At 40.2% G+C, this 13,510-nt stretch overlaps 1 protein-coding gene across 2 annotated transcripts in view; it reads left to right on the top strand.

Moving 5' to 3' along the window:
* The window catches only part of sipa1l2 (signal induced proliferation associated 1 like 2), a 500,895-nt gene that overhangs the window by 230,047 nt on the left and 257,338 nt on the right, over positions 1-13,510 (top strand). For both annotated transcript variants that reach the window (XM_072251068.1, XM_072251067.1), the window contains exons 6-7: positions 10,489-10,663; positions 13,127-13,230. In XM_072251068.1, coding sequence (XP_072107169.1) covers positions 10,489-10,663; positions 13,127-13,230 — 279 coding nt within the window. The remainder of the gene's footprint in view (positions 1-10,488; positions 10,664-13,126; positions 13,231-13,510) is intronic.

Genomic DNA, 13,510 nt, shown 5'->3' with positions numbered 1-13,510 from the left:
AAAGTGAATGGCCATGCATTTTCCAACATCGTATTTCATTTGCCACTTTCTTGCCCATTCTCCTAATCTGTCTAAGTCCTTCTGCATCCTACCTGTTTCCTCAACACAATCTGCCCCTCCACCAATCTTCGTATCATCTGCAAACTTGGCAACAAAGCCATCTTATCCATCATCTAAATCATATACAATATAAAAAGAAGTAGTCCCAACACCGACCCCTGCGGAACACCGCTAGTCACTGGCAGTCAACCAGAAAATGATCCTTTTATTCCCACTCACTGCCTCCTACCAATCAGTCAATGCTCTAACCATGTTAGTAACTTTCCTGTAATACCATGGGCTCCACAGCATCCCTACTTTGAATCATGGTGGTGGCCGCATCATGCTGTTGGGATACTTCACTGCAGCAAGCCCTGGAAGGCTTGTAAAGGTAGAGAGTAAAATGAATGTTGCAAAATACAGGGAAATCCTGGAGGAAAACCTGATGCAGTCTGCAAGAGAACTGCAACTTGGGAGGAGATTTGTTTTCCAGCAAACAATGGCCCCAGCATAAAGCCAAAGCTACACAGGAATGGCTTAAAGACGATGAAGTTAATGTACTGGAGTGGCGAAGTCAGAATCCAGACAATTGAGAATTTGTGGCTGGACTTGAAAAAGGCTGTTCAAACATGATCCCCATGCAACCTGATCGAGCTTGAGCAGTTTTGTAAAGAATATTGGGGAGACATTGCCATGCCCAGATGTGCAAAGCTGATAGAGACCTAAAAACACAGACTCAAGCCTGTAATTGCTGCCAAAAGTACATCTACTAAATACTGATTTGAAGAGGTGAATAATTTGAAGAGGTGAGATCTATTTTCACTTTGATAGGAAGAAGTCTTTTTCTGTTGATCAGTGTCAAAAAAAAGCCAAAATGAATTCAGTGTGATTCACTATTGTAAACCAATAAAACATGAAAACGTCTGGGGGGGGGGGTGAATACTTTTTATATACACTGTATATGATTCCACTGAGAATTTTCATAGAATAACTAGGAATAGACTGCAGATACATGCAAGTCCCAAGAAAGAGAGAATGGCCACATGTATAACATTTTAGGTGGCACAAAACCTTTGCAGCTCAGATTCAGAGCGTTCCAGAGTTTGGAGTTCAATTCTGGTGCCATTCTGAAATGCATTTCTATACGTTCTCCCAGTGGAATGTGTGTGTTTTCCTGGATGCTCCAGTTTTCTCCCACAGTCCATTGGCATACTGGGTAGGTCAATTGGTCATTGTACATAGTCCCATGATTGAGTTAGGGTTAATCATGGTTGTGGAGTTGCTGGGATGGAGTAGCTCAAAAGGCGGTAAGAGCCTACTTCATGCTGTATCACTAAATAAATAAAATAATTATTTTTTGGGAATAACAGTAAACAAATATTTGTTTTAATGAAGAGAATTCTTGTGTATGAATATTTTGGTACTGCTTAATTAAATATCCCCTTTGTTTCAAATAAAATCCCAGCCTCGTACATCTAGTATTTGTCCAGCTCCAGCAACCTGGTAAATCTTCTCTAATGGTTTCACATCCTTTCTCTGTTGTAGTGATCAGAATCGTAAGTAATGCTCTGTTTTTGTCAAGACTTACGTATAATTCTAGTATACATAAAAGGGTCTTCCAGCTCTTTTATTCCATACCTCTATTTTATATAGAAGTAATTCTAGTATACATAAAAGGGTCTTCCAGCTCTTTTATTCCATACCTCTATTTTGACTCTTAAGGTATACACCTTCCATCTGTGAGATATTGTTAAACTGTATTCCTCTTGAAAAAGGATCTAATGCTTTTCTGCCATATATGACAAAAAAATGCTCCTTGGGCTTCCAGCTGGTGCAAGTATTGATTTTAACTGACATTTTGATGACAAACTCTGCCATCTTCATCAGGGAGGAAGAGCATCCATTACTCTTGTCTCATCCCATCATTTGTGCCATCATTACTTCTAGCATGACTGTTTTGCTGTTTTTATAGACAGATTTCTGTCATTAGTCCTTAATAATTATCTGTTTAAACAAAATTGTGTGCTGGTATCCTCATCTTGGACAACAGTATTCACCTATCTATCCTATATTTGCTAACTACATTGTATGTGAGCCTAGCATCATCTTAATTTTAAAATTTTCATCCTTTAATCAACCCTACCACAGCCTTGCCACTCCCTTCCTCAGCCATACAAATCCTGTATGCTCACTGGACGTTAAAGTCTTGCCTCTTGCTTATTAACTGATTTTAATTCATTACTACTGGTGGCCTTATGTTAAGTTGATAGGCTGTTTGCTCCTCCATCTCTTTCACCCATTCAGACTCTAAAATCTAACTATTTGAGCAAGCCAATGATCACCTGTCATGATGTTTCTTTCATATCTTTCCAAGGACTACCTTAGCTGGGTAAATCTGGCCTTGGTCTAAATGGGAATAATTCAGAAGATGTGTAGCCTGGGTGGTTGATGGTTGGGTTGAGCTGTTCTCAGATCTCAGCCATTTACTTGCAAACATTTTCATCACCAAGCAAGGGGGCATCGTCAGTCAGTATGCTGTTGATTCATAATCAACAGCATACTGACAATGTCTCCTCATATGGCGACGAAACACCTGCAAGTAAATTGCCAAGATTGGAGGATAACTCAGCTCAGCTAAATGGGAATGTTTCTTTCTGGTTCATCATTGTTACTTTCAATGAGTATGCTAAATCTAACCTAATTATGATACTCTCCACCAAATACTAACCATTGATATCTCTTCCATCTGCCAAGCTTCATTCTCTCATGGCAAGTACAGAGCTGCTTTCTTTTTTGATGGGCCTGGTATTTTTACAAAACTTCTTGCACACATCTGAAGAAGTGAGGATGATGTGCTGTACTGGTCTATATTCTTAAACCTTAAATCTAAAACTTTGCTGCTCTACGAACATTTCACTTGTTGATAAAAGTCTCAAAATATATTGACTGTCAAACAGTTATACTAGGAAGCTAATCATCACAGTAACACAATCAGTGCTGATAAAGCATCTCGACCTGAAATGTCGAGTGTCCATTTTCTTCCATAGATGCTGCTTGACCTGCTGTGTTCTTCCAACTCTGTATGTGTTGCTTCAGGTTTCCAGCATCCTTTGTCTCCAGCACAGTAATAATGCCTGATTTCCTGGTAGTTTGGTGAGGTTGACTACAGACAATCTAAAAAGGTTCTTGATATCAGAAGAATAGATATTGTTAAAATCTGCAAGCATTCTTGAATCTTGAATCTTTCATTTTGTCATGCCTCCACCAGATACCATAGTACCATAAGAGATAAGAGCAGAATTAGGCCATTTAGCCCATTGAATCTACTACACCATTCCATCTCGGCCGATTTATTATCCCTCTCAACCCCATTCTCCTGTTTTCACCCTGTAAACTTTGATGTTGGCTAATCAAGAACCTATCAACCTTGACTTTAAATATATTCAATGACTTGGCCTCCACAGCTGTCTGTAGCAATGAATTTCACAGATTCACCACCCTCTGGCTGAAGAAGTTCCTCCTCATCTGTTCTAAAGGGACATCCCTTTATTCTGAGGCTGTGCCCTCTGATCCTCGACTCCCTCCACCAATGAGATCACCTCTTATTTTTCTAAATTCCATTATGTACAGGCCCTGAGCCATCAAACACTCCTCACACATTAACCCTTTCTTTCCTGGAATCATTGTTGTAAACTTCCTCTGGACCCTTTCCAATATTAGCACATCCTTTAGATCAAGGGTCCAAAACTACTCTAATGCTTCAGGTGCGGTCTGACCAATGTCTTATAAAGCTTCTACATTATATCCTTGCTCTTGTATTCTAATCCTCTATGCCTTTATTCCTTCTACCAACACATGACCATATATTTCCCCCACAGCATTCCATTTGCCACATCCTTCCCCATTCTCCCAATCTGTCCTACTCTTTCTGCAGATTATCTGCTTCCTCAGCACTATCTGCCCCACTGTCTATCTTTGTATCGTCTGCAAACCTGGCCACAAAGTCATCAATTCAATTATCTAAATCGTTGACATATAACGTAGAAACTAGTGGTCCTGCAGGTCACCATTAGTCATCGGCAGACAACCAGAATAGCCCCCCTTTATTACCACTCTTTGCCTCCTGCTAGTCAGCAACTCTTCTATTCATGCTCGTATTCCTCTGAGTCACCTCGGGAAAGGCCTTCTGAAAATTCACTGATTCTCCTTTTTCTGTCCTGCTGGTATTTCCACAAGAAGTGTCAACAGATTTTTCAGGCAAGATTTGCTTTTAAGAAAATCATGCTGATTTTGATCTGTTTTATCATGTGCCTCCAAGTACCCCGAAACCTCATTCTTAATAATGGACTCCAACGACTTACCAGTCACTGAAATTGGGCTAAATGACCTATAATTTCCTTTCTTTTGCCTCCCTCCTTTCTTAAAGAATGGAGTGCCATTTGTAATTTTCCAGTCCTCTGGAACCACTCCAGAATCTAGTGATTCTTAAAAGATCATTACTAATCCTCCACAATCTCTTCAGCTACTTCTTAAAGAACCCTAGACTTTATTCCATCTGGCCCAGGTGACTTATCTACCTTCAGACCTTTTAACTTCTGCAGCACCTTCTCCTTAATAATAGCAACCACATTTACTTCTGTCCCGATACTCTCGAATTTCTGGCATACTACTAGGGACTCCCACAGTGAAAACTGATACGCAAAAACAAAAAAAAATCCAGTAAGCTGCAATTTTCCTGGTGAAAATGCCTTGTTAATGAGCGAACTCAGAGGAGAATGGCCATTCTGGTTCAAGGTGACATAAAGGTGACAGTAACTCAAATAACCATGCGTTACAACAGTGGTGTGTAGCAAAGCATCTCTGAAATCATATCATGTTGAACCTAGAAGAGGATGGACAACAGCAACTGAAGACCATGAACATTCACTCAATGGTCACCTTAGTAGGTATAGGGTGTGCCTAATAAAATGGCCACTTAATGTATGTGCTGCTGTCCGTGGCTGCATTAATGGCAAGGACAAAAACAAAGACAGTTTGTCCATTTGCTCCTTTATATTAATTGGCCAGTGGACAGCTTAATGGTTTTTGGTCGGGCGCCGGACGCTCGGAGAGATTCAGCGGGAGGCGGGCACCCGGCACTCGGCCGGGGGCCGTGGTCGAGTGGTTGGTGACTTTGGCTAGCTCCCCCACCTGACTTAGTCTGGACTAGCAGGACTAAAAAGAGACAAGACCTGACAAAGGGCGGATGAGCTCCTTGTGAGCAAACGGCCATCTTCCGTGGAAGAGATTAAAGCCTCACCATGTATCTACGAATCGTATGCTATGCACCTAGTTAGAAGAGACGTGATGAACTTGGGCGCTGCACCGTGTGCCTGGACCTGCCCAAGGCCTCCGCCTAAGGAAGGGCTGAGCTCGAAGACACGGCCGCAGCTGGAGGCCGATACGGCCTCAGGCTCGAGTTTGGTGGGGGTGGTGGCAGCCAGCAAGAACAAACTGGAGGAGAGGCTGTACTTGGTGCTGTCGCAAGATCGAAGAAGATAGAGGTGCATAGCCACCAACCCCAGATTCGGGACGACACCCACTGACTGGACAGCTTAATAAGTTCTCATTTTTAGTGATAGCTTGAAACAATTGTCATTGTCTTTATTCATTCCTTCCCTAATGTTTAATGGTCAGAATAGATTTTCATGAATTTGGACGTACAGTTTGCTGCACATAAACTTACAAACTGATATGGTCTTGTCCTAAGGGTAACATTGCTTAGCGTTTGAAAGATCAAAGGCTCAGACAGGCAATTGAAGCGTATAAAGGGAGCATTGCTCAGATAACTGAAGTATTTCATCTGAAGACTAAGCTTCGTGAGATTTTAATGCAGTTTTAACCCATTTTAGAACTTGAATGTGTTTCATGTATACACTTGCTGTAAATTACTTATAAATATTCATTGTGTTTCAAAAATTACTGATTTTGATTACTAAAGCCTCATGGTTTAAGTGTATGCAATATTACTATTTAGGTACATTTCTCATTTTTCCTTCATAGTTTTATTCAATTCCATGCTTTGAACACCATTTTCTTCTTTGACAATCCATTATTAAACCTTGTACACATGCAATACAGCATAATGCCGAGTTTTAATATGAACAGTTGTCATAATGAAGAATTGGAACAGTTTCTGAATAAGTTGAGAAAGATGCTTGTAAAATAAGTAAATTTTTTAAAATAAAATTAATCAACCCAAATACCTGGCATGCAGATATGGCATAAATTATTATTTAGAAGTACAGCGTGGAGCAGGCCCGCCCAATTAGCCACGCCACCCAGCAACCCACCTATTTAATATTAGCCTGATCATGGACAATTTCCAATGACCAATTAACCTACTAACGGGTATGTCTTTAGATTGTGGGAAGTAAATGGAACACCTGGAGAAAACCCTCATAGTCATGGGGTTTCCCATGTCAAACTCCATACAAATGGCGCCGGAATTGAACTCCGACCTCTGATATTCCAAGCTGTATAGCTAACCTCTACACTATTGTGGCAGTACGCTCAGTTGGAATGCAGACTGAGTATTTTATTGCAAGGCTATGGAGTACAAAAGGTAGGGATGTTTGATGCAACTTTATAGACATCAGTGAGACTGCAGCTGGAGTACTGTGCATGCATTTGGCCTCCATATTTGGTGACAGTACAGAGAAGGTTCATAGGATTGAAAGGGCAGGTGCGCAGATTGGGTCTATGTTCATCCTAATTTGGAAGTCTCACAGAGGACCTTATAAGGTTGAGAGGATTGATTGGGAGGGTGCTGAGAGAATGTTTCACACAGAGGGCATTAGGACCATGTAATATAAATTCAGAATAAGGGACCATGTATTAAGGACAAAGAAAGAAATTATTCTCTGGTAACTATTGATTCTGCACCCCAGGATGTTGTAGAGGTAGAGTGATCAAATATATTCAGGGTAGACATTGACATACATTTGAACTTAAAAAAAGTGGAAGGAAATGGCTGAAAAGGAAAATGCTATTGAGGCCAAGATCAGATGAGCCATGATTTTGCTGAATAGTGGAACAGGCTCGAGGGGCCAATCGTCCTGTTCCTATTTATTTTCTTACGTGTCTTCACCTGTAATGAGCTATATTAAAATGTCATTCCAATGAAAGGGACAGTAGGAACTTGGTGGATCTCACATTTGTCTAAAGAGAAGTCTATGTTTACTTTAAAACCTTATCTTCTCTGTCCATATATTTTTATGTCTCTTCTTCCAATTCAATAACATTGCAGTGTTTATATGATTAGATTGTTGGAGGGACAAAAGGAAGGTTTCACCATTTATTCACTAAAATAAATGCAAGTAGCAAGATACTTACCAGAGAATCTTGCAGTAAAAATGGTTTATGCTTTTAAGTATCTTTAGTGACCATAAGATGCTCTGAGATACTTTGCAAGCAATAAAGTGGCGTTTTGAAGTGCAATTCCTCTTGAAAGGTTTACGTGGCATGCTTTGAGAAACAATGAGATAGCAAGTAATCTTATTAGTAATATTTGAGTGGTAAATATTGGGAGGATAGACTGAGAACATTTATGAACTTCTCCAAATCAGACATAGCACATTTGACATTGCAGTAGTCCTTCACTTTGCATTTGAAGTCTTGCTCTAAATTATTGGAAAAATTCTAGTGAATGAGATTTAATCTTTTCACTTGGAGGTGAAACTTACAGATGCTGAGCCTTTTACAAAAGACATGGAACAAGTGTATTTTAAAATCTATAAGTGTTAAATTGTATCAAGAAGGGACTTGTTTTTGCTAATTTTGTGAATAATTATATAGCTGTTCAGTAAAATAAGACCGTAAGACATAGTAGAATTAGGCTATTCAGCTCATCAAGTCTGTTCCTCCATTCCATCATGGCTGATCCCGAATCCCATTCAACCCCACACACCTGCCTTCTCACCATATCCTTTGATGCCCTGACTAATCAGGAAACGATCAACTTCTCCCTCAAATATACCCACTGACTTAGCCTCCACCGCAGTCTGTGGCAGAGCATTCCACAGATTTACTATTCTCTGGCAAAAAAAAATTCGTCCTTACCTCTGTTTTAAATGGTCTCCCCTCCATTTTGAGGCTGGACCCTCTAGTTCTGGATGCCCCCACCATAGGAAACATCCTCTCCATATCCACCCTATCTTTCAACATTTGGTAGGTTTCAATTAGGTCTCCACCCTCCCCACCCCCCGCATTCTTCTAAATTCCAGTGAGTACAGGCCCAAGCTGCTAAACACTCCTTCATTCCTGGAATCATCCTCGTGAACCTCCTCTGGACTCTTTTCAATGACAACATATCCTTTCTGAGATATGGGGCCCAAAACTGTTGACGAAGCTCCAAGACTCATGTCTTATAAAGGTTCAGCATTATCTTGATTTTATATTCCATTCCTCTTGAAATAAATATCAACTTCTTTACCACAGACTCAACCTGTAAATTAAAATTCTGGGAGTCTGGCACGAGAACTCCTAAGTTCCTCTGCACCTCTGATATTTAAATAATAGTCCACACTATTGTTCCTTTTACCAAAATGCATTGTCATACACTTTCCAACACTATATTCCATCTGCCACTTTTTTGCCCATTCTTCCAATTTGTCTTAAGTCCTGCTGCAATCTCATTGCTTCCTCAGCACTACCTAAAGCTCCACCTACCTTTGTATCATCCACAAACTTTGGCACAAAGCCATCAATTCCATTATCCAAATCATTCAAGCATTGTAAAAAGTAACGGTCCCAATACTGACCTCTGAGGAACACCATTAGTCACTGGCAGCCAACCAGAAAAGGCCCCTTTTATTCCCACTCACTGCCTCCTGCCTGTCAGCTATTCTGCTATCCAAGCCAGTACTTTTCCTGTGATGCCATAGGACTTGACCTTGTTAAGCAGCCTCGGGTGTGACACCTTATCAAGCGTCTTCTGAAAATCCAACTAAATGACATCCACTGCCTTTCCTTTGTCCACCTTGCTTGTTACTTCCTCGAAGAACTCTAACAGATGTGTCAGGCAAGATTTCCCTTTGCAGAAACAATGCTGACTTTGGCTTATTTCATCATTAGTCTCCAAGTGCCCCGACACCTTGTCCTTATTAATGGACTCCAGCACTTTCCCAAACACTGAGATTAGGCTAACTGGCCTATAATTTCCTTTCTAAATAAACTACTGAGATCAGCAATTTTCAGAAGGAAGATGATAATGTCAGCAGCAGTCCTTCACTTTAAGTAAACTTAAGCATCAGCTATTAAAGTTCATTCAGTCTTTACTTATTCTATGAGTCAGCACTCCCTCCACCACCCAAATAGGGCTCTGCTGTAATATCACTGTAGAACAGATAGATCTAAATAAGTCTGAACAATGAAAATGTTGTTATTATATGAAAGCTTATATCCTTAAACTGCCAACTTCCTCGCCTTGGAGTAGATCTCAACACCCACGATTTGTACAGCTGTGAGGATGGATTTACAGAGATCCCTCTGAAATTCAGTTTATGCTCAGCTTTGCAAAATGGACATTAATGGCTGCAAATCTACTTTGTAGCATTGATTCTGAGAGTACCCACAAATACAATTATGGTAATATTGTACAGTAATCCTCCCGCTGGTGCAGTGGCATCTGCACTGGCCTTCGAGGTGAATGGTCGTGGGTTCGAAATTGGGCCGGCTCATTGCATGGTTACCGTTGTGCTAGGTTGAGTATCGAGCTATCAACTCAGCACGTTAAAAAAAAAACAGACAAAAATGCTAAAGAAACAGCAAGGTTGCCACCCAAACACAATTAAATTAACTACATTACTATTGGCCTGAGAATGCAGAAGCCAAACCAGGGCATTAGTGAACCAGAAAGGACTTTTTTAAATAATAATTTGATATGTTCATGTTTATTACTGTTTGGGCTAGTATTCTTCTGTTATTGCAGCTTTCTCTAATTATTTAAATTTACCTTCCCCAGCTGCTGTAATGGTGTTTAAGCCTATATGTTCAATAGCCTCCATCTCTTGATACTGAATTTAACCTTCATCTAGCATACCCTGATCATTGTGGGATCTCACTCTGCAGAAACTGGCTGATACGTTTTCTGCTTGAAGAGTGGTTGCATCTCAAAAGTACTTAATTGGCTAGAAACTATTGGGACTTCATCAGTTTGTGAAAGGCCTTGTATAATTGTAGGTTTATCTGCCTTTTCACATATTTTTCGGTAGTAAATTTACTTTGAAGAAGCTGATATGCTTGAAGGTGTTGATGGAAGCCTTGGATTGGCTTCCTCCAATTTATGGCATGGCAACTCCGAATTTTTGCGTAAAATAAATTCTGCAAGAGGAGAGATTGAGATTTAGTAATAATCCATGAAATCATGTATCTGGTAGTCATTTGTTAAAATGATGACTTCTGTTTCAGCTAAGCTTCCAGCATAAAGTTGGAGTCCTTTACTGTAAAGCAGGCCAAAGCACTGAGGAAGAGATGTACAACAATGAGACAGGAAGTCCGGTGTTTGAAGAGTTCCTTGATCTCCTTGGCCACAGGGTGAGACTAAAAGGCTTCAGCAAGTATAGAGCACAGCTGGACAACAAAAGTAAGCCAATTTTGCCTTCTGTTTGTTTGCAAAGTGATTTTTGTATATATTTTATTTTTTATCTTGGTTGAGAGAGGGAGCAAGAGGATTTTCCACAGAGGACTTCAAATCCTGATTTGTGCTTCAATCAATTTATCGAAAAGCACATTCAGGGATTAGCTTTACTTGCCACATGTATTTTGAAACATACTGTGATTTGTGTCAAATCAAGTCAGTGAGGATTTTGCTGGGCAGCCCATAATTATGGCCACACTTCACTCACCAACAGAGCAGCCCTACAACTCAGGAGCTGTAAAGAGTACTTGTAAGTGATTCTCTAGGTTGTGGAATCAGTTCAGATTAGTGGTGACTATGTGGTTGAGGAGCTTGAAAGTGCTGTGGGTTCTAAGGCTTCCGTACCTTCTGCTTGATGGTAGCATTGAGAAGAGGGCATAGGAAGACTCATTACAGGCAAATTGAGGACATTTATTTAAAAAAATGGAGTGGTAATGATGAGGGCTTCACCTATCCCAGTATAGAATTGGAAAGTAGTAGCATAATAGTAGAATGAGTGAGAAGTTCTTGAAGTGTATTCAAAGGTTGATAGTTAGATTTCTGGCCAGTGAGGAAAACGGCTTTGCAGAATTGGAGCACATCTCAAAAACAGCAACCATAATATAGCAACAGATACAGACAATGCCAAGCTAAAAATAGTCAATGCGGATGGACCAGTTTCAGTTGGGTAAGAACGCATCAACATCAGGTAAATCAAAATCAAGGTGTGACAGGCAAAATTATGATGAAACAATGGGAAGGATTTACTGTGTAGATGATTTGAGTACATTCTAAACATATTCCCATATGAGTAACAAAATTTAAGTCAGGACTCCATGGAAAAAGATAAAGTAGAGCATAGGACAGATGCTATGTTGTTAACAGAAACATAATTGATAAGCAAGTTACCGTATGCTACTTTGAGATTCATCATCTTGCAGGCATTTACAGGAATAAAAGAAATACCGTATAATTTAATGAAAACTATACATAAACAGACTAAGACTAACAAACAACCAATGTGCAAATAAAAATAATACTGAGAACATGAGTTATAAAGAGTCCTTGAAAGTGAGTGCAGAGTAGTAGTGAATTAAATTATCCAGGTTGGTTGAGGAGGCTTATGGTTGTAGGTTAACAACTGTTCCTCAATCTGGTGGTGGGTGTACCTCCTGTTTGAAGGTAGTAGTGAGAAGAGGGCATGACCTAGATGGTGGGGGCTTTGATGGACACAAGAAATTCTGCAGATGCTGGAAATTCTGCTAAAAGTGTAATTTCTCGGTGGCCAACTATATTAATTCCTATTCCCATTCCCAATCTGACCTGTTGGTCCACGGTCTCCTCTTGTGAGTGATGAGGCCACTCTCAAGGTGGAGGAGCTGCACCTAATATTCCGTATGTGTAGCCTCCAACCTGATGACATGAACACCAATTTCTCGTTCCGGATTAAACAAAAATCCCTCCCCCTTCCCTCATCGTCTTCAACATGAGAACATTTTTGAACAGGGTGAACCCTCACAAGAGGTCAGGCCCTGTTGGTGTACCTAGTAGAGCATTGAAAACCTGTGCAACAACTAGCAGGAGTGTTCAAGGACATCTTAATCTCTCACTGCTGCAGTCAGAGTTTCCCACATGCTTCAGAAGGGCGACAAAGATATCAATACCCAAGAAGAACAGGATGAGCTGCCTCAACAACTATTGCCCAGTTGCACTCACATTTAGTGTGTTAAATGCTTTGAGAGGTTAGTCATGGCAATTATCAATTTCTGCCTAATGAAGGACCTGGACCTGCTGCAATTTGCCTATCTCCACAATTGATCTATAGTGGATACAATCTTACTTGCTCTTCAGCCTTGGATCAGCTAGACAATACCAATACCAATATCAGCCTGCTGTTTATTGATTACAGCTCAGTGTTCAACACAATCAGCCTAAGTTCTAATCAACAAGCTCCAAGTTCTGGGCCTCTGTACCTCCCTATGCAACTGGATCCCTAACTTCCTCACTAGCAGGACCCAGTGGGTTCGAATCAGAAATAGCATCTCATTGACAATCAATACTGGTGCTCCTCAAAGATGCATGCTTAGTCCACTGCAGTTACTAGCAGTTACTTCAACAACTGTGGATTGAATAAAGAAAGCTGGCATGCTTTTTCCTAAGGGCACATATTGGCAAATTTACTATCTTTTAATGAAGTAGCAGAACGCCACATGCAGTTCATGTGTTCATATGTTATACAGGTATTTAGACTTTCTATTTGATAAACCACTTCATAATAGGATGGTCATCGAGATTGAAGGTCCTGGCATAAAAGGGGCTGGAGCAGCATGGCTAGGTCATGGAATGGGAGGGAACTGTGCACTGGAGATCTCCGTTGCCAGTACCATTTTCCAAACATTTTAAAATTGTCTTTTTATTTTCATATTTTAGCTGACTCCACGGGGACCCATTCTCTCTACACTACATATAAGGATTATGAAATCATGTTCCATGTGTCAACGATGCTTCCATACACACCCAACAACAGACAACAGGTACGTGAGTTACTAATGTCAGATGCAACATCAGTAGAAAAGTTCATAGTTTCAATTGCAAGATAAATTTTGTTCTTTTTTTTTAACCTACAACACTGTGTTACATTCTTGTATTTTAGAGATTGCAGCAATTGCAGTAGCCTTATTTTCTGCAGAGTTTTTAAAAATAAATTCTGAGGTGCCAATTCAACTTTGGTTGGTGCATTAAAATTGGTTCAAAATCCTGCAATATCTGTATTTTAAACTTATTTGGTGCTATAGTTTAACAACTGTATAACTT

Source organism: Mobula birostris, chromosome 2 (assembly GCF_030028105.1).
Source record: "Mobula birostris isolate sMobBir1 chromosome 2, sMobBir1.hap1, whole genome shotgun sequence".
NCBI lineage: Eukaryota > Metazoa > Chordata > Chondrichthyes > Myliobatiformes > Myliobatidae > Mobula > Mobula birostris.
Note: the sequence above shows the minus strand (reverse complement) of the source record. Positions and strands in the feature narration are given on the sequence as shown.